General features: G+C 38.7%; 1 protein-coding gene across 6 annotated transcripts in view; it reads right to left on the reverse strand.

Moving 5' to 3' along the window:
• Nucleotides 1-19,602: 19,602 nt before the first annotated feature.
• Nucleotides 19,603-27,118, reverse strand: part of MCF2 (MCF.2 cell line derived transforming sequence) — a 63,815-nt gene continuing 56,299 nt past the window's right edge. For 4 of the 6 annotated variants that reach the window (XM_059909967.1, XM_059909966.1, XM_059909970.1 and 1 more), the window contains 5 exons: nucleotides 27,040-27,118; nucleotides 26,413-26,473; nucleotides 23,350-23,459; nucleotides 21,667-21,776; nucleotides 19,603-19,773 (listed from right to left, as the gene is read on the reverse strand). In XM_059909967.1, coding sequence (XP_059765950.1) covers nucleotides 19,741-19,773; nucleotides 21,667-21,776; nucleotides 23,350-23,459; nucleotides 26,413-26,473; nucleotides 27,040-27,118 — 393 coding nt within the window. In that variant the 3' untranslated portion in view covers nucleotides 19,603-19,740. The remainder of the gene's footprint in view (nucleotides 19,774-21,666; nucleotides 21,777-23,349; nucleotides 23,460-26,412; nucleotides 26,474-27,039) is intronic. The other 2 variants (XM_059909972.1, XM_059909971.1) reach the window with 1 other exon arrangement.

Consider the following 27,118-nt stretch of genomic DNA (forward strand, 5'->3'; position numbering starts at 1 on the left):
AATTGTGCCCATTCCTCCAGGTCCAGCCCTTGACAGAACTGTGAAGTTAAGTTCTTCATCCTGCGCATCAGGCATTATGTTTCTCCACTGGGGCGACTCCCTGCTTCTCCATCCTTAGCAGCATTCCATGTGCCAGATATTTCTCACCTCTCCCATCAAAACGTTAAAATTTATTAGATCCGTATCCAGGATATTTGGTCTAGTCCATCACAAGGCCAGCACCACACTCATGCAGGAAGAACACAGGAGCAGCTGACAGGTTAAAACTCATGGGAAACACTACTTTTTTTTCGGTACCCTTATTCCTGCATCCTTTGTCCTTGCCAACTCCTAATCCCCAAATCAGTTTTGCTCTTTCTCTCTCCCTCTCTCCCCTTTTCCTTACATAGGCATTAAAGGAGGGAAGGGGAGCATGATACTGTTTTACTGCTGTGCACAATTATATATACCTATCAAACCCAGACTTGCTCTCAGTTTGGTCTTGGACTTGCTTTTCATCACATAGGGATGAAGTAAGGTGCCTGAACTTGGAGGAAAAGTTCCTCTCAGACAGTCACATTATTAAAATACATACATAATGGAAGGAATGACCCATCAGAATAGTTTCCTAAGAGCTTTAATTGTGTTGTTATGGAGGTTTGACTAGACATGCTTCCATGAAGGCAAACTGGCATGTCATCGTAACCAAGAAAGCTGACATCAACCCAGGTGTTTTGTCCCCTGTCAGAACAGTCAGTTTGCAACTAGAGCTAATAGAGTCTTCAAGAAAGAACTTGTTGGTGTGTCTCCAGTGTTGTCTAGGGCTAAGGAAGAAGTTGCCCAGACCAGAGAAGATAGGCATCATGCCTCCTCAACTGGTGTATCACCACAGTGAAGAGGGATGCACTCATTCCAATGAGCCAACCAACTCCCTTTTTCTGGTTCATGCTCCCCAAGCCACTTTTTGATTATAATTAGGCCTTCTATATTGTATTTTCTAGAGGGTTACTGACCAACCAACACATCAATCACATCAATACTTCGATCTGTTAGACTATTTCCCTTTGTGAATTAAACTGGTGTTCTGATTCATACCTTGGCTTTGCACGAATTTGGGTGATGTGAATCATTTACCCTGCGTGTGATTACATGTGGAACTACTGACAACATCATGTTTTGGACCCCTTTGACCCCACCAAGCTGCTGCTGCTCCTGCCCTCATCTCACCCTCCGCCAGGCCTCACACTTGCTGATTTCTTTCAAGTTACTCTAGTTAATCCCTTTTTCCTTTAGTCTTTCAAACATAAGTATCAATAAATGTAGTTTTCAATTTCTCAAAAAGTGTTTCTTGTTGAATCATTCCCAGAGAGAGCTCTCAAACCCTACATTCGGCAGGACACTCAGAAGAATGTGTCCAAGTGCCATATGACACAGCAGAGATTTGACGGTCTGCTGTCACCCAGCTTTCATGGGAGGCAGCGTGTGTGTATCCTGGTGAGGACAGTGGTCTGGATCCACATGGGAAGATTGAGTCTAAACAGCTGTGAATATGGCCTTGGATAAGTCACTCCACATTTTGTGCTTTGATTTCTCCATTGTGCAATGAGGGAGTTTGGCAGGATGCTCTCCAAAGGCCCTTGTTGACCCTGTGATAGTCGGTGGGTTCATGTTCTTCCATTCCTTTATTCAACAAATATTCAAGGAGTGATTACTGTATGCCAAACACCAAGAGTGTTCATTACAATTTAAGTTCACATTTATATATTTTGTGAGTTAACTAAAATAATGAATGTGAACTGCCTTGTCAGTGCCTACCACACTACTACACAGTAGTTGCTCAGTAAATGTTAGCTGAATCTGAACCCATGTTTATCCCACAATAGGAATTAGTCTTGTATTGAGCATCAGGAGAAGAGGACATACTTAAATAAAAATAATGCCTGGGATTGAGGTTTCATGAACAAACAAAAGAAATCAGTTCGGCTATTGTTGGATAAAGGAGAGAGAGGAGACACTGTAATGGTCCACCTTAGGGTAAGGAGGGTACTGATTCATGTAAGGAAACACATTACTTCAAATTTGAATGAGGAAAGGTCTGTAGGCCCAGCGCTCTGCAATTGATAAAAGGGAGCCACTCTGGCCTTGTTGCCATGGAGACCACCCCTTACAAAGGCAGCAATGGGGGCATGGCCTTATACCTCCTGTGATTGGTCTTCCCTGTGGCAGAGGGAGGAGCTCCTGGGCCCATCAGCCTCAAATCCACAGCCTTTTCCCCCATAAGCTCAAAAATGACTGGATTCATTAGGACCCACGTGTGGCATGTTGCCACCACTAAACATATGGGGCCTTTAAGCCCACCTAAGAGTCAGCGGCTTTGGATCCAGGCCCTCGCTAGATTCTACCTAGAGCATTTGCAGTCGCCATATAAGAATCATTAATGCTTTCAAAAATCCCTGTAGCTACTTAACCTAAATTGGCTGAAATATGCTGCTGCAACAATATTGGGAGTGACAGATTAAAACAGAACTCTTGCTGAGTGAAGAAAAGTGTGTTAATGTAGTGCGGTCATTTCAACTTGCTGTTTAAGTATGACTGTTTTGGGTTCTTTTGAATATTAGTTGCTAAATGCTGACAGGAACAAAGTGTCCAATTTTCTCTGCCAAGGGAGAAAGAAAGGTTTTCTCCCCAACTTTCCTGTACCATGACAGACCAGTTCGCAAAATTGCTTAATTATAATTTCTAAACCACTTCTGAAGGCTTACAGTCCAATCTAAGAATGTCAGAGCTGCAAAGGCCCTTAGACACCATCCAAACTCCTCTACCCATTTAACAGATGAGGAAATTGAGGCCAAGATAATGCCAAGCCCAAAGTAACACAATGTCAAGAGCCAGGACTAGAACTCAGGTGTCCCACTCCACACTGTGAAAGTACAGTGCCTTCAATTAGAGCCCTGTCTATATTTTTAGGGCCGCTGGGGCATTCTGCATTGGTGGCGATCCTTTCAGCAAACCTGGGAGTGAAAACTGCCTGAAATTCTCACTAGTGATGCTCTAATTGACAAACAGGTGACCAAATCAAGAAGACCAACAGGTGGCGGGGAAGGCAGAGTGGCAGTCGAATAGCAAACTGGAACCACAGTCCTGGACTCAGAGCAGCACATGTGGAATGAACCTGCGGTGCTGGTGTCTGGCTTTTAGCCCAGCTGTGAGCACCGGGCCTTCCAGATGTGACATTTGACTTCTAGAGCAAGTTCATCAGTGTCATCTGGCACACAGTCATCCCGGCAACATTTCAACTCGATTCATTGCAACTGCGCAGGGTAAAACATAGGCAGCACGCCGAGACGGCAGCCTACCCCAGAAGCTGTTGTTTGAGAGTTGAAGGAACACTTCAAAGGCCCACCGAATCTGGGATGCGAACAATGCCGCCCAGCCCTGGGTGACGGGAAAACAGACTTCAGCAGTTGACAGGCCTGTCTGAGCAAAGCACTCAGGAATCAGGGCTCTTTTTGAACCTGAGGCTGATGCCATTTAGAAACCTCAGGGTTTAAAAAAAAAAATGCTAGGATCAGTGGATTAATACAAAATTAAAACTTGGGGGAAAAAAATCTCATGGTTAAAGCCACAAAAATCATGTTCTGGAAACTATGGAGTCACAGCAGGCAAAAGACTATGGGACCCCTGCCCTTTCCAACCAATCCAGGGACACAGATCACTCATTTTCTCCAAGAGTACTTTCAAGGCAGACCTCTTCCACCGTGTCCGTGGGGTTATAGCTTGCCTTGAGATTTCCAGAGTTAATCTCAACCTCTTATATGGATAAATGTATCCGAAGGGAAGAACAGCAAGCAGACACTTTCTTATAGATAAAAAGGCAACGGCTTCTGGAAGAGAGCCAAGACCCCCTCACAGAATGAGAGTACTATTTTGAACTCCTGGCCAGATCATTTCACCTTGGAAGGAGACTGACCTCTTTTTTGCCCCCCGAACCCCACCCCCACCCTACCCCCAAGAGTTACCTCTTGATTGGAGAAGGATGGAAATAGGAATATTTTCTATATTTCGAACCCATGTCCCCTGCATTGACAGGTGGATTCTTAACCACTGCACCACCAGGGAAGCCCTACTGCAGCATTTCTAGAAGTATAAGAGTGACAGCATGCAGGGCTTCCCTGGTGGCGCAGTGGTTAAGAATCCACCTGCCAATGCAGGGGACACGGATTCGAGCCCTAGTCCGGGAAGATCCCACATGCCACGGAGCAACTAAGCCCGTGCGCCACAACTACTGAGCCTGCGCTCTAGAGCCCACGAGCCACAACTACTGAAGCCCATGCGCTCTAGGGCCCGCGTGCCACAACTACTGAGCCTGCGTGCTGCAACTACTGAAGCCCGCGCACCTAGAGCCCGTGCTCCACAACAAGAGAAGCCACCGCAATGAGAAGCCTGCGCACCGCAACGAAGAGCAGCCCCCGCTCGCCGCTGCTAGAGAAAGCCCGCGCGCAGCAAGGAAGACCCAACGCAGCCAAAAATAAATAAATCAATTAATTAATCTATTTTTTTAAAAGTTGAAAAAAAAAAAAAGAAATGCTGCAGTAGATAGCTTCTCCAGATCAATAACCGTGTAGCAGCTTAGGTGCTGGCGTCATAAAGTTAAGGGGTCTCACGATTTACACATGACATGCTTTAGTGAAGATCTATATATAAAAATCTATTTTCCTCTTGGAATATATTACAAAAATAAACATGCATTTTCATGATATTAAAACTCAGCTCTGAGAAAGTAAGTAGCCAAATTAAGAATACAACAGGTCTCTGAGAAACTCAGTGCATGCTTGTTGAATAAACCAATGGGTGAATGAAATGGAAGAAAAATAAGCTATTACTGACTACCTCAGAGCAAAACACAGTTATCTAGGGTAGGAATGAGATATTCAACCTGAACACATAGGGAATATGCCACAGAAAGGAAGAAAGACAAATACAGAGAGAATGCCTACATCCATGTCCTTCCAAGGATTATGAGAGGAGTTATTACTAATTTCTAGGAAATGTAAAAAAGAATCGCCCATGAGACCATTGTTTTAGCCTTTTCCTCTCCTGTTAACATTTTTTGCTTTTGTGTTTGTGTTCTCCAGAAGCCGTATTTACCTCTCTTATCTGTGCTTTGTATCCTTATTTAGGTAGGTATTTTATTGTTGTACCTTGGTTTTATAGTCAGCTCTTGGCTTTCATTTGGATTTCAAAGTTTTATATCTGAATCAAACTGTTGTTCTTCACCACAGGGATTTAATTTCTCTCAATATGCCTCCCATATTTTTCATTGTCCACACTCTCTTCCATATGTTCTGTTTTAGATGATTGTGCTTGAGATCACAATCTCTGCTTTTTTACTTTAAATTTATTTATTTTTTATTTTTGGCTGTGTTGGGTCTTCGTTTCTGTGCAAGGGCTTTCTCTAGTTGCGGCAAGCGGGGGCTACTCTTCATCGCGGTGCGCAGGCCTCTCACTATTGCGGCCTCTCTTGTTGCGGAGCACAGGCTCCAGACGCGCAGGCTCAGTAGTTGTGGCTCACGGGCCCAGTTGCTCCGCGGCATGTGGGATCTTCCCAGACCAGGGCTCGAACCCGTGTCCCCTGCATTGGCAGGCAGATTCTCAACCACTGCGCCACCAGGGAAGCCCCTGCTTTTTTACTTTAGAAAATGTAAATTTGGGTAATTGATACAGCTAAAAGCATAGCTACACATTACCTAATGTTGGGTTATAATTCGGAAATCTTAGTGCATAAGGAATAAGGAATTTTACTGAACACTTACTGTGGGCCTAGCACTGTGTCTGTTTCATAAGATAAAATCAGCCATGTGCTGTAACTGGCTTATACCAACTCACAAATGTGAATTTTGCACATCTCTTTCCAACGTCCAGTTCAGTGACTTCATGTCAGTAGCTTGAAATCCACCATGATAGGGGTATTTACACAACAGATATGGACAAGTACTACAAATACGTTTTTTTAAGAGAGCCAGTTGTTCAACATTTATCAACATACCAATTGACACAATCTAATTATTTGATTTAAAAAATTCATCATTTTTACAGTCCTGCTACTCAGTTATTGCTGAGTGAGCACTAAATACACTGTGAATTAAAATATAAAAGTTGTTTAAGGAAGCAGAATATTCATGAGCTAGAAATATTTAAAAATCAGACCTTTAAAGTTGTTCTCAGGTGGCAACAGGTAGTTATTTTGTTGAAAAATAAAACAATTTTTTTTTTAACTTTTCTTTTTTTTTTTGGCTGCGTCACGCAGCATACCAGATATTAGTTCCCCAACCAGGGATCAAACCTGTGCCCCTTGCAGTGGAAGCACAGAGTCTTAACCACTGGACTGCCAGGGAAGTCCCATGACATTTCTTAAGTGCAAATACTTCTCCTATACAACACATTTACAATCACACATTGTGAAGTCAATGAAGGATTATTCTATGGTAGTTTTCTGCTGGTATGTTAGTTCATAGTAATTTAAGATATTTATGAAGACTGCAGAAAAGAGTCCTTGACTGTTATTTTCAGCTAGCATGTAAGATTTTAAAAAAAAAATCCCACAAGGATGTATGGAAGGTAAGTTTGGTGTAGATTTTCACTATACTTGTCATCAGGGGACAAGACGTTATAATCCACTTTTCCAGTACTGAATTAAAGTAAGCAGAATTCTTTACAGCATGAAATGTTTCAGACATATAAAAATATAGAGAGGATAATATTCAATATCATAAACTCCCTCTGTCTCTGTCTCTCCCCTCCCCCCCACCCCATCTTCAGAGGTAGGTAGCTACCATCCTTAATTTGGTGTTCATCATTATCCAGCATATGCATATTTTACTCTAAATTATCCATTAAAAGTATAGAGTTTTGCACATTTTAAAACTATACAGATGCTATCATCTTGCATCTATCTTGCAAGATTCATTGACGTTGATAGGTGAAGCCCTAGATCATTCATTTTAACTTCTAAATAGTATTTTATTGTATGGTATTTCATCATCTAGTTATCTATTCTTCTGTTCATGGTCATTAGTATTGTCTTCAAATTTTTTACTCTTCCAAACAATGCTGTTATAAACATTCTGGCACATATGTCTCCTTGAGCACATGTGTGAGTGTTTCTCTGGGGTAGACACTTAGGAGTGGAATTGCTAAGCCATACAGTATTCACTTCAACTTTATTTGGTATTAGCAAATTGTTCATCAAAGGGTTGTACCAATTTATGCACCAGTAGCACCGTATAAGAGTTCTTGCTTCACATTTTTTTCTAACACTTGGTATTTTTAGAAATACAGGCAGATTTTAAAGCTACTAATACTCATGTAAAATGGCTGTTTTGCATTGAATTCAGGTATTTTGAAACTAGTTCTAAATGTATAGGTATAGCTCCGTGTCTTCTCCAAGGTCAGTAAACAGACCACTTTAGCTTCTAACATTAGATTCCAAAACATCCACTAGGATTTTTCCCTTTTAAGTCATTTTTGTCATGGTTGAAAAGTTGCAGTTCACTTAGTTACTAACATTTTATTTGTTCTCATAGCTTGCCATGTAAAAGAGCACATTCACTAGCAAACTGAGATTAAAAAAAAATTGACTTAGATAATTCTCAGCACATCGAGTTCTCTTCATACTTCAGATCTTTCTGACTTTCACTCCAGCCTGGTTTTATTTGTTTGGTTATTTTGGGAGTAACTGAGTTAGTGAGTCTATCTCAGAAATACTTAGATGAAACGTATCTTTGAAACAGTTTACATTTTATTTGGGTTTGGGCTTAAGGAAAGTTTCTTTTACCTTAAGGAATTCATCTTCACAAAGTCCAGCTTCATTAGCTGTTCTCAATGCACATTATTCCTATTTGGTGTACATTTGCTGAAATTATCTCTTCAGAATTTAAAGTACGAATTCATATATGTGAAAATGAGGTGATCAACAAATATTAGGTAGTCCCTCACCAAGTACAAGGGAAAACTTTAGACTTGAGTGCGTCATGAGCTTTAATATAGAAAATACATTTTGAACTAAAAAGGAATTACTTTTTTTTAAAAGACTATTGTCACTTCTATTAATTTCCTTTTGAACAATATAAAGGGTTTACGTTTTGTCTGTGACACTGGTTTGTTTGTTTGTTTGCTGTCCTTGGGCAGGCCCCATAAGACCAACTGCAAACTGATCATTCCAAATCAACGTGGGGAAGTGTACTGAAATGTAATAAAAATGACTTGTTTTGACAATTAATTGCTTGAGACTTGATTCACTGAGCACTCTGGAGTCTACTGCTCCTAAGGGAAGCACGTTCCTGTGTTCTAATACCTACTAATAATAAGCATTTTTCTCAGAGAAAGTCTGTTAAGTGAAACTGGATTGATTTCTGACTAAACCTCAGACAAAATCACTGACCTAATTTCTCTTCAGGTGGAGCATTTCTCATACTCCCTTACACTTTCAAATATATACTCTGAAACTTTCTCTCTTCTTAAGAGAATACTGTAGCCTAGAAGTTGGGGAGGCTTTTAAAACAGCTACATACTCCGTATTGTGAGATTCATGTGTAATTTTGGAAATGTCAACAATAATACTTACTCCTCAGCCAACACAGGAATAAAGACTTGAATACACATTTTAATTTTCAAGTTCTTTTTTTTATGTTTTGGCCACCGCGCAGCACACGGAACTTCCCCAACCAGGGATCGAGCCTATGTCCCCTGCAGTGGAAGTGTGGAGTCTTAATCACTGGACCAGCAGGGAAGTCCTCAAGGAGTTCTTGAAGATGGATTAAATGCTTGATTAAGTAGTTCACCAATGGTGCTTCCTCAAAAAAGCTCAAAATAAAATTAAAGGCAAAAAAGGAATAGTTGATCCTGTCATGGGATGTTCATTAAGACATCCGAAACAATCTGAGTTTTTGAGAAATGGAAGATTCAACCAAACCAGTTTGATAGGTTTTGATTCCCCCTCTATATTAAGGCATACTTCTAGCTCCCTAATGGGCTGTGGGAGAGATTAAGTCTGGCAAACCCAACTAAGAGCCCTTTGCAAAAGCAAGCAACGGTTCAGAAAACAACTGTGGGTATCTAGATGCTTTCCAGCTTTCCTTGGGCTCCATCACATGGAAGCAGATTTTTTCAGTGTGTGGAAATATCCACTCATAAACATGGCTATCTAACCCCTGAAACTGCTATCCTACAAATTTGGGTAAAGAAATTTTTTAAGCAAAACATTTTATCCTAGTTCTGGTCAGATCTCTGTGTCTCTGTGTCTCTCAGAGAAGCAAGGCTGAAAGTAAACATTTCTTTCTACATTTCCTAGCATCATTTATTAAACAGTCCCTTATTTTCCCACATGCAATGCTACATCCATCAATACAGCAAATTAAATATATGTAAGACTCTGTTTCTGGGTTTTCTTTGTTCTGTTGTATTTTGTCTATCATTGAGCTCATTCTCTTTCTTTATTACAACTTTATGACAAATCTGAAGGTAAGCATTTAACTCAAAATACTTACTGTGTCTTTATTGTATCACTAATAAATGAAAGGACAGGAGTTTTCCATTCTTTGACACAAATCGTACCAATGTTTTCTTAGGTCAGTCTCCCAAGGCAATAGAAATAAAAACAAAAATAAACAAATGGGACCTAATCAAACTTACAAGCTTTTGCACAGCAAAGGAAACCATAAACAAAACGAAAAGACAACCTACAGACTGGGAGAACATATTTGCAAATGATGCAACAGACAAGGGCCTAATTTCCAACATATACAAACAGCTCATACAACTCAACAACAATCAAAAAAAAAACAAACCCATTCAAAAATGGGCAGAAGACCTAAATAGACATTTTCCCAAAGAAGAAGTACAGATGGCCAATAGGCACATGAAAAGATGGTCAACATTGCTAATTATTAGACAAATGCAAATCAAAACTACAATGAAGTACCACCTCACACCAGTCAGAATGGCCATCATTAAAAAGTCTACAAATAACAAATGCTGGAGAAGGTGTGGAGAAAAAGGAACCCTCCTACACTGTTGGTGGGAATATAAATTGGTGCAGCCACTATGGAAAACAGTGTGGAGGTTCCTCAGAAAACTAAAAATAGAATTACCATATGATCCAGCAATCCCACTCCTGGGCATATATCCAAAAAGATACATGCACCCCTATGTTCATAGTGGCACTATTCACAACAGCCAAGACATGGAAACAACCTAAATGTCCATGGACAGATGAATGGATAAAGAAGATGTGGTACATATATATAATGGAATACTACTCAACCATAAAAAAGAATGAAATAATGCCATTTGCAGCAACATGAATGGACCCAGAGATTATTATACTAAGTGAAGTAAGTCAGAAAGAGCAAGACATATCATATGATATCACTTATATGTGGAATCTAAAATAGGACACAAATGAACCTATCTATGAAACAGAAACAGAAACAGAATCAAGGACATAGAGAACAGACTTGTGGTTGCCAAGGGTGAGGGGGTGGGAGAGGGATGGATTGGGAGGTTGGGGTTAGCAGATGCAAGCTATTATACATAGGATGGATAAACAACAAGGTCCTACTGTATAGCACAGAGAACTATATTCAGTATCCTGTGATAAACCATAATGGAAAAGAATATATATTATATATAAAAAAGAATATATATATATGTATAACTGAATCACTTTGTTGTACAGCAGTAATTAACACAGCATTGTAAATCAACTATACTTCAATAAAGAAAAAAAGGAAAGGAGTTTTCAATGATACTATACTAAACCGAAAAAAATATATGAGTGAGTTTAAGGTTGGATATTTTTAATGTGGAATTAATGCAAGTACATTTACTTTTTAAGTACATTTATAACGTAATTAAAATTTGAAGACTTAAAGGGAAATTGCTGCTATGTTTCATAGTAACACACATTTATAAACCCAAAAATATTAATACAGTGCAGTTACATATACAAATACATGTACAAATATAGCATTCATTGTACAGTGATTAAAACATTAAAAGACTACACTGTATGTTTGAATATATAGAACTCAGTACTTTCTTAAATGATTAAAATCCCTAGTTTAATACCATGAAAATAAAATGCCTTGTGCAGAGGGGCATCATTATTCAAATATTTTATCTCCTAATTCTGTCTTCTAACCACAGGGTCAGCACACAAAAGAAATGTATTTTAATATCATTTTGTTGTTGTTGTTATTGTGGCAGAAGCATTAATTGAAATATCAAACATATGGACATTTTCATGAGTCAGTTATAAATCAACCATCACAAATTCCAGCAATTTGACATTAGAAGATTTATAATTTACAGGTAACTTTGAATAAAATACAATTGGTTTGTCATATAAATGGTTACATCTAATGATACCACTGAAATAAACTATGATTTGACATTATACACAAACCTACTTAAAAGATAATTTATGTATTATATAGTTATTGTGTTGTTTTTTGTAAAACCAATCATCAAAAACCATGCACCTAATATGCCAATTTGATAGTAAAACTCACGATCCATGATTCAAAAGGCAGCAATTTCAAACCATTGTCTTCAGTGGCCCATAATATAAAATACGCCAAGCCTAAGTTCAACGCTGCATGCAACAACTGGGCCTGTGCTTTAAAACAAGTGATCTCGCTGTTTACATATTTAAAAGAAGCACATCTATACATATATTATCAAAGAAAAACCACAGGAAGAAACACAATATAACTTAAGAAAACCTGCACTAGGATAGATTTTTCTAGAAAACTCAAAAGCAAGTAAAGACACTGGAAAGCAGAGCTTTGTTATAGGAACACCTCTTGTGTAAATATGAATATTTAACTTAAAGCTGTAATGTATCTAAATTTCAACGCATAAAGTGTAAACTTCAACACATCCTAACTGCAGGATTTTTAGCTTTGGGTCTTTTTAGAACCATTAAGACAGCTCTGACTACCCTAAATACCAGTCCAAGTGCAAAAGAGGTCCTTCAGAACGTATCCCTTTGGTTAAAACCTCTGATTATCTCTTTTCTCTCTTTGGATTTTTTTCTGTTTTGTTTAGATGGAATCTGAATGCATGCCATGAAAAACCCTACTTGGAAACAAAATAACACTGCACTTTTCACCTGGGGGGATGGAAGGTGTGAAGATGGCTTCTTGCAAGAATGAGACAAACTGTGAATGACGAAGTCCACCTCAGTCCTGAGGAAGTTCTGTGAATGTCATGGGTAGCATAGGATCATCCTGACTCTTGTGCTGTTTATCTGTAACACTTTTAAGAACTGTAATCTAGTTCATACCTCCAAAGGAAATCTTATTTTTTAAAGTCTATTCATTCTCCTTTAATTCAAGGGGAACTTAGTTTCCTTGTGTTACTCAGAGCAGCATCTACAAAATAATGAAGAATGATGTTAATACTCGTGACTTTTAAGGCCAAAAATGTCTGTGCTATGACTTCTAACACTAAATGTGAGGATTCAAAAGGTCCATCGTAAATTCAAAGGTGATGTCTTTTGGTTGTTTATTTTAATTTGAAAATCGTTATTCCGTTACATAGTGATTTATTAAAGGCATCTATTTCATGAACGGCATAACTTCACTAGAAGCAAAATAAACAGAATTCACATCTCCTAAAACCAGATTTCCCGAATATTGTATGAATTATGCTGTGTGCATATAGATGAAACATGTTAAGCACATAATTAATGGAGAGACCTTTACATTCCATTTGCCAGATTTCAAATAAGATACTCTAATACATATTTTGAAACCTAAGTGCTGTTGACAGTTGCATATACGATCAACTTCCATTTCCTAATCCATTAATTGACACACAGTACAATATATTTTTGTAGGCCACATTATACTATTTTGCTCTATGCAATGTAATATGAGGAACAGATCTCAATCAAGACCACTTGATATAGCATTCAACCAAAATCTACCAAGTACTAATTTGTCAATTCGATCTGTCATAAATCCATGTTATTTGAAAGTAATGTATATTTTTAAAACTTCCGAAGTCAGAACTTTCTAGAGAACAGGGAACTATGACCATGTCACCTTATCTAGTAGCATGTCATACCAAGAGAGTAATACATGCTTTAAATGCTGATGGTTTATCAATCCATTACACTTAACTCTCCTGATGACACTGCAAAAAAGAAAAGGATATTGAAAAAGTGTACTGATGGTAGAAAATAAAAATGAAAAGAATAATGTTATTTTTTCCAAACAAAGTGTATGTATGTTAACAAATATATAGTAAGCCCTTCACTGCCTGAAAAATAAGCACAAGCCCAAAGCAGATTTAAGTTGTTTTGCCATGCGCTTTTTAAAAGGTGGTAATATGCCCTAAATCTACTGTGATTAGTTACAGTAATGGAATCATTTCAAATTAAAACTAATCATATATGTAATTTTACATGTCCTGCATTACTGTTAGCTAAAATTGAATGTAATTAACTTTGTCCTGAATTAACTACGAGGACATCTGGCTCTATATTTAAAATGATGATGATAAAAGTTATGGAAAATCTACTGCGTGTTCCTAATGTTGAATACAAATGCTAATATTATATGGAAGTTAGATGAATACACTTGGTGTTTTCAATTTTGAATTTTGGAGACCTGAGTACAGGAAAGGCCATTATTTTCTAGTATATACACTGCACTCTTATTTCATGGCTTTATTGGTTTATAAAATATGCTTCATTAAAAAATGATTTATATATTTAATTTACACAGCTCTTCGAGCACGTATTTTAAGTGACTCATGTGTTTCTTTGTCTCTCTCTCATTAACCACTTAAATAAGCATAAAGCAGTTGGCAGAAAGCTGGCCGTATTTATTTTCAAACTTAACTCTTTAATGTGTAAGATGGCATCGGTTAATTTGAGGGGAATATATGATTCATTACAACTATCTGGCTTTTGAAAGTGTTCAAAATGTCACTATCTTAGATTTCACCTTATTCGAACACATATACATTTTTAAAGTGTAAAGTGCTCAATTAAGCATGTGCAGTCTTTCTTTGTGTTTGTCTAATACTCTTCTTTTATGGTTAGTACTTTTTCTGCCCTGTATAATTAACAAGAAAGAAATGGTTAACTGCTCAAAGGCATGAAGATATTGTCCTGTGCTTTTAGAAGCTTTATGATTCTAGCTTTTATGTTTAGGTCTATGATGCAACTGAAATTAATTTTTGTGTATGGAGTGAGGTGTAGGGATAGAGGTTCATTTTTTTTTTAATGTGGATACCCAGTTGCTCCTGCACAATTTGCTAAAACAACCTTCCTTTCCCCATTCAGTTGACTTGACACCTTGATTAAACATTAATCAGTTATATATATGTGGGTCTATTTTTTTTTTAATTCTTTTAAAAATTTATTTTATTTATCTATCTTTGGCTGTGTTGGGTCTTCATTGCTGTGCACTGGCTTTCTCTAGTTGCCGCGAGCGGGGGCTACACTTTGTTATGGTGCGTGGGCTTCTCATTGCGGGGGGCTTCTCTTGTTGTGGAGCACAGGCTCTAGGTGCGTGGGCTTCAGTAGTTGTGGCGTGCAGGCTCAGTAGTTGTGGCTCACAGGCTCTAGAGCGCAGGCTCAGTAGCTGTGGCGCACAGGCTTAGTTGCTCCGCGGCACATGGGATCTTCCCGGACCAGGGATCGAACCCGTGTCCCCTGCATTGGCAGGCGGATTCTTAACCACTGCGCCACCAGGGAAGTCCCTGTAGGTCTATTTTTGAACTCTATTTTTCTATACTTAAACCAATACCACACTGTATTCATTACTGTAGCCTTTTAGTAGGTTTTGAAATCAGGTATGTAAATCCTCGAGATTTCTGAGATTCCTCTGTTCTAGGTTTTTTTGCCTTCCATATACATTTTAGAATATACCTGTCTTTATTTTTTCTTCCAAAAGGCCTTGCTGAGATTTTGACTTCATTAACTGTCAATTTGGGGACAATGGATTTCTTAACAATGAGATTTCCAATCCTCGAATATGGTATATCTCTCCTTTTAGTAGGTCATCTTAAATATACCCCAGCAATTATTTGTGGTTGGCAGTATAGAAGCCTTAGACATCTGTTGTTAGATTTATTCCTATTTATTTTATATTTTATATTACTAATGTAAATGGTATTTTTTATTTCTTTTTTTTCCAATTCTTTGTTGCTAGGATATAGAATTACAATTTATTTTTATATAATTATTTTATATACCATGGCCTTATAAAATTCACTTATTACTTCTAATAGGGTCTTTTTGTGTATAGATTCCCAATGGTTTCATACATACACATGATCTGCTAAGCATGATAGCATTGTCTCTTTTCTAATATTTTGGTTCCTTATCTCTTTATCTTGAGTTATGGCACTGGCTAGGACTTCCAATATAATGTTAAATAGAAATGGTGAGAATGAATATCCTTGGCTTATTCCCAACCTTAGGGGCAAAAGCTTCCAATATTTCATCATTAAGAATGAGGTTAACTGTGATTTTTCACAAGCACACATTATTCCCTTTATTCCTAGTGTGGTGAGAGTTGTTATCATGAATGAGTATGGAGTTTTGTCAAGTGCTTTTCTGTATCTACTGAAATGATTACATAATTTTCCCCTTCATTATGTTAATATGGCAAATTATACTGACTTTTGAAGCATGTAATACAAGTACTTAATTTAAAGCTATACAATTCCCTATATTTCCTTCCCTCTTGAGCTGCATCCCCAAATTTTGATATGTCACATTTCATTTTCATCCAATTTTATTTTTTTTTTAAATAAATTTATTTATTTATTTATTTTTGGCTGTGTTGGGTCTTCGTTTCTGTGCGTGGGCTTTCTCCAGTTGCGGTGAGCGGGGGCCACTCTTCATCGCGGTGCGCGGGCCTCTCACTGTCGCGGCCTCTCCCGTTGCGGAGCACAGGCTCCAGACGCGCAGGCTCAGTAATTGTGGCTCACGGGCTTAGTTGCTCCGTGGCATGTGGGATCTTCCCAGACCAGGGCTCGAACCCGTGTCCCCTGCATTGGCAGGCAGATTCTCAACCACTGCGCCAAGAGGGAAGCCCCTCATCCAATTTTAAATAATTATAATTACTCTTGTGATTTCCTCTTTGTCCCATGTGTTGTTTAGATGTGTATTATTTAATATCCAAATATTTAGGGATAATCTATTTCTAATATAATATCTTTTGAGACTTTATATGATTCCTGTCTTCTGAAATTTATTATTTCTTTTGTGATCCAACGTATGATCTATCTTGGTGAATGTTCCATGTATACTTAAAAATAATGGTGTATTCTGCAGTTGTTGGGTGTCGATTTTGAATAAATGCCAACTGGTTCAGGTTGTTGGCCTATCAGACTCTTCTGATTACTAACTGTCTAAATAATTCAGTAATTCAATAATTATCACAAAAAAAAAACCTTTGAAAGGTGGCCCAGATTTAGAGAAACAAACAAACAAACAAAAACACAAACAAAAAGTGACTCTATTTTGGGGATTCCCATGTGACCCAATATTTATATTGAGCCCTATCACCCTTAGATTTTGTTTCATGTCATAAATGAAATTTAGAACCAAGTATGTTTCTCCTGGCCTAGTAGATTCATTTAAACACAAGGTAACAACACCTAGAATTCAAATACAAGTCCAAAACTAGGAATTCAAAGGAAATATGTACATATAATAATAATAATCTTGTTCACAAACAAATCTGTTGTTGTTGTTTTTGTGCTGCCTTTTTATAGATAGCTCAGTATCAGGTGAAAAATTTATAAGAATACTGGTTTGTATACAGAAATTTCATGTACTAATGCTTGGGTTGATAGAAAGGAACATTCTCATTTCTTCGTAATATCTTCACACATTAAGTCTTGGGCACAGACACAGGGTATGTGTGTGTGTGTGTGTGTGTGTGTGTGTGCGTGCGCACGCGCACGCACAAACGTGTAGCAGAAACCTACCATAAGGAAATAGCATGCTCTTAGAACTGAGTAAAAACACGCTGGTGAAGCACCCTTGGACAGTAAGGCTGGTTCCTTAAAATCATATCATCAGTATTTAGTTCTGAAGGATCTCTTATAAGACAGCACTGTACATGAAACTTTCTTTCAAACCTATCAACCTTGTAGAGAAAAGTTTAACATGTTTAAAACATCTCTATTCATTAATTTAAAACTATTAAGGGAAAAAATTAAATCCTAGCTAACATAATATGCTTGCAGCTCTATTTCTAAGTGCAGAGAGGTTCTTACCCTATGCCAATTACATATTTGGTGGAGCTTTAAAATTTTTAGCCTTTAAACAAATAGCATACAGTCAAGTTCATATTATACCTGTAACTTTGGCATTCCGAAACCTATAGTCACCGATTAAAACCCGCAAACTGGGGCTTTCCTGGTGGCGCAGTGGTTAAGAATCCACCTGCCAATGAAAGGGACATGGGTTCGATCCCCAGTCTGGGAAGATCCCACATGCCGCGGAGCAACTAAGCCCGTGTGCCACAACTACCGAGCCTGCGCTCCAGAGCCCGTGAGCCACAACTCCTGAAGCCCAGGCACCTAGAGCCCGTGCTCCACAACAAGAAAAGCCACCGCAATGAGAAGCCCACGCACCGCAACAGAGTAGCCCCCACTCGCCGCAACCAGAGAAAGCCTGCACGCACCAACAAAGACCCAACGCAGCCAAAAATAAATAAATACATTTAAAAAACAAACAAACAAACAACCCCTGCAAACTGTGCCCTGGAATCAGATCTTCTTTTCTTCTGTTTAGATTTTTCACCAACCTAAATAATAAACTAATTAGTAGCCAATAATGGTAATATAAGGTAATAACATATACATTGCATTAAAGCTTAGATTTTCACAAACTATTGCACGTATTCAAAGACCTTCATGACACTGTGCTTGAGTCCTTTGAGTAATCTACAAAAGACTTAGCTCACTAGCAAAAATGGTTATTATGTTAATGATCCATCATTAATTTCACCTGCATTTCCCCCTTTAGGGTCAGAGTACACAGTCAATGTAGCAATTCAGTTAAAGTTATTGACACAATGAAGGCAGAATTATTTCATATAAAATTTCCAAAAGCTTTATGTAAGTTTCATTCAGTCCTCTTCCAAATAATATTTCCTTCTTGCTTTGGGTTCTCTATAATTAAACAGCATATCTGGCAGAAGCATCTTTGCAATCAGTGCTGTATAAAGTCAAATGCATGAGGATAGAATGATAAGACTAAAAAGTCAGTATTCGAACTGATAAAGCAAAGTGTGGCTATGTTGTAAAGTAGCGAACATGGTCCCTGGCACATAGTGGGCGTTCATTAAACATGTGATGAACTAATGAATGACTTAAAGGACCTAATGTAATGTGATCTGTAGCCATTACAAAGCCTGATGTATCAGCTGAAACATCTGAGCCAAAGGTAAACCACAAAAGAGCATGCAGACTCATAGCATTTCATTCTTTCAAAGCATTTTTCACTCACCAAAGGTTAACATTCCTTTCAGTGAGCTATATAGGCATGGCTGAAGCAATGAAAATGAAACACTGATAAGAAATGTGTTATTTCTGCTTCTTGAGACCGTATAACAAAGATACAAGTAAAGCAGAACATTTGATTAGATATCCGTGTGCCCCAGGCAGAGGTCAACATAGTTATGGAGAATTCACCTACCATTGACCCTCAGCACCCTCATGGAGAAGCTGAATGACATCCCCATTTCTAATCAGGAGGTCTTCTGAGCCTCTCTTCCTGCAATCTGCTAGGGCTTTATATTTGCCTGGAGACTGTAAGGTTGTTTTGAAAAATGACATTACAAATTTGAATGCAAAACTACTTGCATAACTGCCTGTTCTGTGACGTACAGACTTCATTCTTTACTGCAATGGTAAATGTGGTTAGCTGCAGCAGCTTTGCAAGAACAAACAAACATAGAGCAGTTTGTGATGGCAAAAAAAAAAAGCAGGACGTGTTTATTTAACCTGAAGAATTCACTTTTATTTGCAAAAAGAGAATTACAGCATGAACTACACAGAAAATAACAGAGCACAACTGATTTAAGTTACATGAATAATAAACATAAATCCAGAAAAAAAACAAGCATGAAAATAATTTTTAAATACTGTTATTTGTAAACTACTCTCATTAAAAATAATTATCTTGGCACATAAAAAAGGCAATGGCTCTGAACAAAGATTTACTAACGCCCCCAAAAGGATTCCTGTGCTTTGTTATCGTTTTGCACAGGTAAAAATAATGGGCACAAAAGCTTAGTCCAATAAAAGCATATTAAACCATAATGTTGTGCTTTACTTGGCCTTAATCTTTTTGCAGCTATAATTTTAACTTGATTCATTAATAAGCTAAATAATTCAAGGCACACTGATTGCATTTGGTTACAAGGTAGACAAAGAAATAGTAATCTTCAAGTCCAAACGTATTCTGAGATGAGAATTTTTCCAGCACAGTATCTTACACATTGAATATATGATTTTAAAGAGTAAGAGTACCATAATTAAAACTTTTTTAAAATAAAAGGAAAGAAATAATTATCTGGTGTTGATTCTTTGCACGTCCAAAGGAATTAACCTGAAAACATTATCCGCATCACTCGGGCTGAACGTCTTTTGAGCAGTATTTTTATCAAATGGGCCGAGGAGCAGGCAGGAAAGAGCTACTTGCCATTTAACAGAGTAGCTTCATTAAAATAGGACAGCCATCTCCGACACGGGCCTCTACAAGGGAAGCAGCACCCATTATTTCTTGTTTTTGACTTGATAAAGCGAGGCTAAAAGATCAGCTCATTCCAACCTGTTTTGCTTTTTAGGTTGGGGGTTATTTAATTGAGGGGATATGGAATGCACTATATTGTCCCTTGTATGTTTTCCTTAGTAGCACAACTCAGGGAATTCTTGGGAGAAGAGAGGAGAGCTAGTAGGTTTTTCTACATTCCCATCCCCTACGATGAAAGCATTAATCAATTTTGCATATTGGCTTTATTTTCTGACACCATAGCTGGAAAAATGCTTACTGAAGGCTTTCTCGGTTCTTGACAATCCCTTCATAGAGCATCATTTACAGCAAACATTGAAATCCCAACTGGCTTCCCTTGACTTACTGCTCACATCTGAACAGCGACCCCTCCCGTCCTCAGATAATGTTACTTCAGGAAATGAAGTTCTTTTTATTTATTTGTCTAAATCAGCAATTCTCAAAGTTTGGGAGGCTGACCGTTGGGAGTTCCAAGGGTCTGTAAGGGTCAAAGCTAAATATATTATTTGCCTTTTTCACTCTCATCCTCTCACAAGTCTACAGGGGAGCTTTCAAGAGGCCAGCGAATGTGTGATAGCACAACAGATTGAATGCAAACGCAGATATGAGAATCCAGCTGTCTTTTCTGAAGCCAGATGTTAAAGAGATTTGCAAAAATATTTCATTTGTTATCACTATTTTTATTGGCTGCACTGACCAGGGGTCGAACCCATGCCCCGTGCAGTGGAAGCACAGAGTCCTAACCACTGGACCACCAGGGAAGTCCCTTATTTTTTTATTTTTTAGGCTGCAAAAATATTTTAAATGCCACTCTTCTCACTAGATTTTTTTGGTTTCAAAAATGTAAATTCATTAAAACGTTTGAGCACTGCCAGTCTAGACAACGAACGCTGGACAAATCTCTTACCAGCTCTGAGCCTCGGTCTCCTCCTCCGCCAGTTGGAGGGAATAAAGCCTGACTAAGACTATGACTATTCAGTGTGAAATCACTTTGAAAACTGTAAACGACCATACAAATATGAATTATGGTCACTGTATTATTAGTGGAAAGAATATTCTGTTGCTTTTTTAAAGAAAGCATTCCAGCGTCGATGCAGCTTTGGGATTCTCCATGCCATGACTCCCTTACCCCAACACCAGAACTGCCAAACTGAATTTATTCCTCTGAAAAGCACCAAGGAACAGTCCACTACAAAGCATCATTTCCACCCTCCACTCTGATGACTTCAGAAAATTGGAGATTAATCCTAAACAGTCCTAACTCCCCTGTAATAATCCACCAGGACCCTAACAACACTGCCAACTAGTTCTTCTATAAAACACTTACTTTTACCCTAAAGCAACCTTTACTTTCATGGGGTGCCCTGTTGCTCTGATATGCTGAGATCTGTAGCATTAGCATGTTTTTTGACAGCCCACTAAAATATATTCCCCAGATGGTATTAAATAGTTTTTAATGTGTAATGTTTATTTCCTATATTTTCTAATCTGGAACCTAAACTGATTTCTAAGTATATCTGAACCTCCTTTGTGCTCTGACTTTATCTCACATGCCCAGATTGAAAACAGAGTGGTGAAGCTCAATTAAAGATAAAATTGGTCACAATATGGGACTTGGAATGATTGACTATCTCATCAACTTCACTAGGAGCTCCATGTATAGCTCAAACAAGTTCTCACAGAGATAAAAGTGCTTACTGAATGTTCACAGTAAGACTTGTTTCAAATCTTTTGACTGTGGAAATGACCACATGACCTCAAGGATACTGACAAAGGATTGCCCCTATGTGCCTCACCTATTTCATCAATAAAATTGCTTGAAGGGTTTTTATTTATCTTAATATGTCATTACTAACCATTAGAGGCCTTTCTTCTTCATTGTCATCATAAGAAGAGTAGAAATAGTTACTGGACCATTCCTCAGGCTCACCAGAGATTTCTGCAGGTGATGACATCTCAGTCCAAACTGTAAGAAAAACATGGAGGGTGGCAGTTACTGGTCCACCACAAGGAGAGAAGTAAAATGAAGTGTAATAATCAAGGCCATACCCTTCAATGGTCCAAGAATAATATCTTTTGTAATAAAACCTCCAATTAGGTTGTACTAGTTTAGAATTTCTGGTATTTCAGAAAGGGCCTAGAATATCTACACTTCTTTTACTTTTTAGGATGGTTTCATGTTGGGGTTGGTGGGAGTTATTACAGATAATAATAAGTTAAATAACATTCCAGAGAACATTTATCCCTTCTTATAGAAAATTATCTCTTCCAAAAATTCTTTCTATAGCATTCTTCTTGGTCCCACTTAAATAGCACTTATAACATTCTACCTGGTAATATTGTTATTTTGGACTTGTATCTCTTTTATTAGGCAGAAACCCATGTGTTACACATTGTGTGTCTCATAAGAACCTGCCTGTAAGAGATGCTTAATTAATAAAATGCATTGAACTGGTATGGATGAAGCAATCTGATGTAGGCAGAGAAATGACAGCATTTCATCTTGGCCACACTAAACTATTCATGTAACCTTGGAAGAGTCATGTTAACTTTCTCTGACTTGGTTTCCTCATCTGTCAAATGAAGGCAGCGGTACTAGGCTCTCTCCTGATGGCTCAGGGGGCCACAGTATAGATGACCTGAGGGAAGTGACCCGTAAATGGAGAACTGAAGCTGAGCAAGGTTGTTGTTCCTTGTTTCTCCTCAGCTAGTAGAGAAGTCTTCCAGATTAAGGACCATCATATTTAAGCACTGAGTATCAGGCACCCCGTTAGGCATTTCTTCAGGGAAGTCTATGTTGTTGTTGATCCCAGAGTTGTTAAGGTGACCCTTGCAGATGCTTCTGAAGCGCCTTCCCTGTTATCACACTATCAAATTGAATTTTCATTGCTTGTTGCATTATCTTTCTACTCTCCTAGCTTCGCGGGGATGGCAGCTGAGTGTATCTCAGTTAGACTGTATGCCCAGAGTACTGCACAGTTCCTGGCACACAGGCTGTTATGTTCGTTAAATTAAACAAATTGTTTAAAAACCCTTTAAATGACCCAATTTGCAAAATAAAAAGAAATATTCCTGAGCTGTAAATGACTCTTCTCTATTCATTAAACTTACGGTGAGTCAAGCAAGTGTGCATCCCTTGATGCAGGATGTGTTTTATTCACCTCTGTATCCTATGTAGGAGGGGCTCCCAAACTTGAGAAGGTGCCAGAAAGAATCACATGGAGAACTTGTTACCTTACAGCTGGCTGAGTCTCACTCCCAGAGTTTTTGATTCAGAAGGTCTGGGATGGAGCCAGAGCATCTGCCTTCTTAACAAGTTCCCAGGTGATGCCGATGCTACTGGTCCATGGACCACACCTTGACAACCTCTGCTCAGCCGAGTATCTTGCATATGCACAAGACAGAAGAGCCTTCTAAAAATGGGTTAACTTTGTTTTCTCCATATAAAGTGAATAGATGGGTAGATTTCTCAAATTAACAACGGGAGGAAACAATTTGCACAGCCATGAATTCTCCCTTCGGATGAGCATTACACATACCTGTATTTGCTTCTGCCCGAACTGACGCGATGGCCTCACCGACTTCCACCATAGCGCTGGTGTGCTCCAAGTCAGTTTCCTCAGCGCCTATAAAAGCTCCCTGTTGCCTTCTGAAATAGTAAATATGTAAAACTTGGTAAGCTTTTTTTCAGTTTAAGAGTAATAAGAAATTTTAAATGGTATTTCTTCTACTAATACCATGTGTTAAGAACATAGTCTAAGAATCCATTCAAACAGAGCTGATTTTCCCCCTTATTTAAGTCTGTGTGATAATAGCTCGTAATATACAAAAGCTTAAATCCTGGGATCCAAGCCAGCATGGAAAGAAAAGGCTCCCTTCTGGACCCAAGGCAGGTATATTGTTTAAAATTCCTGTTGCATATTATATTGTATACCCGAAATTTGCTAAGAGGTAAATGCTAAATGTTCTCACCACAGACACAAAAAAGGATAACTATGTGAGGTGATGGATATGTTAATTAGCTTGATTGTGTTGATTATTTCACAGTGTATATGTATGTCAAATCATCAAATTTTACTCTTTTTTAAAAATATCTTTATTGGAGTATAATTGGTTTACAATGATGTGTTAGTTTCTGCTGTACAACAAAGTGAATCAGCTGTACATATACATATACCCCCATATCCCCTCCCTCTTGCGTCTCCCTCCCACCCTCCCTATCCCACCCCTTTAGGTGTCACAAAGCACCGAGCTGATCTCCCTGTGCTATGTGGCTGCTTCCCACCAGCTATCTATTTTACATTTGGTAGTGTATATATGTCCATGCCACTCTCTCACTTCGTCCCAGCTTACCCTCCCCCCTCCCCGTGTCCTCAAGTCCATTCTCTATGTCTGCATCTTTATTCCTGTCCTGCCCCTAGGTTCTTCAGAACTTTTTTTTTTTTTTAGATTCCATATATATGTGTTAGCATATGGTATCAAATTGTACTCTTTAAACGTATATAGTTTTAATTGTCAACTATAACTCAATAAGTTGGAAAAATATAAACAACAAAAAAAACCCGATTGTTCTATGAACTTTTAACTTCAGTGAATTAGGCAAAGTGTATATGAATGACAATGAAACCTCAATCTGATTAATACTGTTGAGTTGTATCAGCTACTATAGAGTCAATTGCTCCATGAAATCTAAAGCGTTTACTTCCAGAATACATGATAAAACATTGAGTACTGTGAACCGTGGAAAACAAAGACTTCCACCGTGATTTTAAAATGGTTCTCCTGGGGCTTCCCTGGTGGCGCAGTGGTTAAGAATCTGCCTGCCAATGCAGGGGACACAGGTTCGAGCCCTGGTACGGGAAGATCTCACATGCCGTGGAGCAACTAAGCCTGTGTGCCATAACTACTGAGCCTGCGCTCTAGAGCCCGCGAGCCACAACTACTGAGCCCGTGTGCCACAACTACTGAAGCCTGTGCGCCTAGAGCCTGTGCTCCGCAACAAGAGAAGCCACAGCAATGAGAAGCCCACGCACCGCAACGAAGAGTAGCCCCCGCTCGCCACAACTACAGAAAGCCTGTCCGCAGCAACAAAGACCCAACGCAGCCAAAAATAAATAAATAAAAAATAAACTAAAATGGTACTCCTAAAGCCTCAGATGAATCAACATACTTTGCACCTGATCTTAGCTACCTGTGAAAGATGATGTGCAACAGAGAAAAAGAGTATTTTTATTTTTTATTGGAGTATAGTTGACTTACAATGTTGTATTAGTTTCTGCTGTACAGCACAGTGAATCAGTCATACATATACATATATCCACTCTTTTTTAGACTCTTTTCCCATATAGGTCATTAGATAGTATTGAGTAGAGCTCCCTGTGCAGTAGGTCCTTATTAGTTATCTATTTTATCTATAGTTGTATGTATACGTCAGTCCCAATTCCCCAATTTATCCCTCCCTCACCCCCCGGTTACAGTAAGTTTATTTTCTACATCTGTGACTCTATTTCTGTTTTGTAAATAAGTTCATTTGTACCATTGAAAAAGAGTACTTTTAATAAGTCCTTCAATGATCCCTACATCATGCAGATGCTGCGTGGTGAATTTCTGTGCCAAGGCTTTGGAATCAGCGTGGGGATTCTTTCTGCATATATGTAAACGTTGTATGGAAACTCCACCTTTTAGGATTCCTAGAGGCGGAATACAAAGGCCACATCTCTAAACCAGCAGCAAAGCTATCATTGAGGACGGCTGCCTTCCTCAAAGACGTCGTGGTTGTGTCCAGGCACAGCCCCCGCCCCCGGGATCCATACCTCCTCTCTAACTACACAGAGAGGCCAAGTCACCAGCAAGTGGTCTCCATCAAGGGACCACAAAGCTGCAGGCCAGTATTAGCTGCCAGTACTTCATCATTCTTATACCTCTCCTTCTCCAATCAGATTGAAGGTGCCCAGAAATATTTTGAAGAGAAAGCCATGAGTGTAGCCGCTTTTGCTAGCAGCCTACATGCAACTCCCCCCAGGGTATACTGAGAACAAAGCACTTATAATCGTGTTTAAAAATTAGCCCAGACTATTTTTTTTTTTTTTTGAGGCAAGGAATACGACTTTATTCGGAAAGCCGGCAGACCGAGAAGACGGCAGACTAATGTCTCAAAATAACCATCTTACCGGGGTCTGGATGCCAGTTTCTTTTATAGAATCAGAGAGGGAAATAAAGTAAAAAGGCATAATAGAGAGTGAGAGGCGGGGAGGAAGTAAACTAAAAACGGCCATCAGTCTTGCAAAACATCTCCTGGGGGAGAGGATGTGTTAATTTCTTGTTTCTTGCAGCCATCCACAGGCGGACAGGGTCAAGATGTTTCCCTGAACAAAGGCACTTCCTTATATTCTTTTTAACATCAGGGGAACAGTGAGATAACTATTAAGGACTATCAGGCTCCAAGTCGAAGGACAGAACTGAGAAAATGTGTTTATAGAATTTGACGAGTTATTGCTAAAAGGGCAGGTAATTTTTGTCTGATAGTTTAATTACATTGTTTCATGTTATATACGGAAAACAGAAGATTGGAGAGTGGTATTTCTTAAAGTATAATCACTTACTCATTCCGCTGAGAAGAAAGATTCTGTTCCGTTAACTGATTATGTTGTTCTTGTTTTTTAACTGTGAAATAAAACAAAGATTATATAAGCATTGTTCGGAAGCCACACTTCTTACTTCCTTGAGGACCAATGACCTTCACATATGCACACACAACCCACCCCCCCAATCCCATGTGAGTTCACCTTCACAGACTTGAAACAGCCAGAGGGAAGGCCAGTCTGAATTTGGAATATAGGAAAGGATCGAACCATGTAATATTTTTTTCAAGAAATTCAAGTTTATAACTAGCACCACCCCCAGGCCAGCATTACCAAGCACTGATTACTGAGGTCCTAAGCAGAGTTGCCTCATGGGAAGCATTTAGAATTAACACATTCAGATTGCTCTATCACTGCACCACTGCTTCTCAGGCACTAGAGCTCATCTTCCATTGTAAAATTCATTCTCCGACATAGTTTAAACAGCCTCCTGCATCTTGATCTCCTACTAATGAGTTGAACAAACCCTTTCATTATAAATAGTAGAAAGTAAATATCAGCCCCATTCCCTGTAAAAATTATCACAAAATCTGAGTCACCGAGCTGTTCTTGTACTTCTTGTTCTGGACAATGCATGCTTGAACTTACCTGTCATAAGTTCCTGTTGCTTCAACAAAATACTTCTGATTTCTTTTAACCACGTCATCTTCACATCTACATTTGAAGC

The sequence above is a fragment of the Balaenoptera ricei genome, chromosome X (genome assembly GCF_028023285.1).
Source record: "Balaenoptera ricei isolate mBalRic1 chromosome X, mBalRic1.hap2, whole genome shotgun sequence".
Classification (NCBI taxonomy): Eukaryota; Metazoa; Chordata; class Mammalia; order Artiodactyla; family Balaenopteridae; genus Balaenoptera; species Balaenoptera ricei.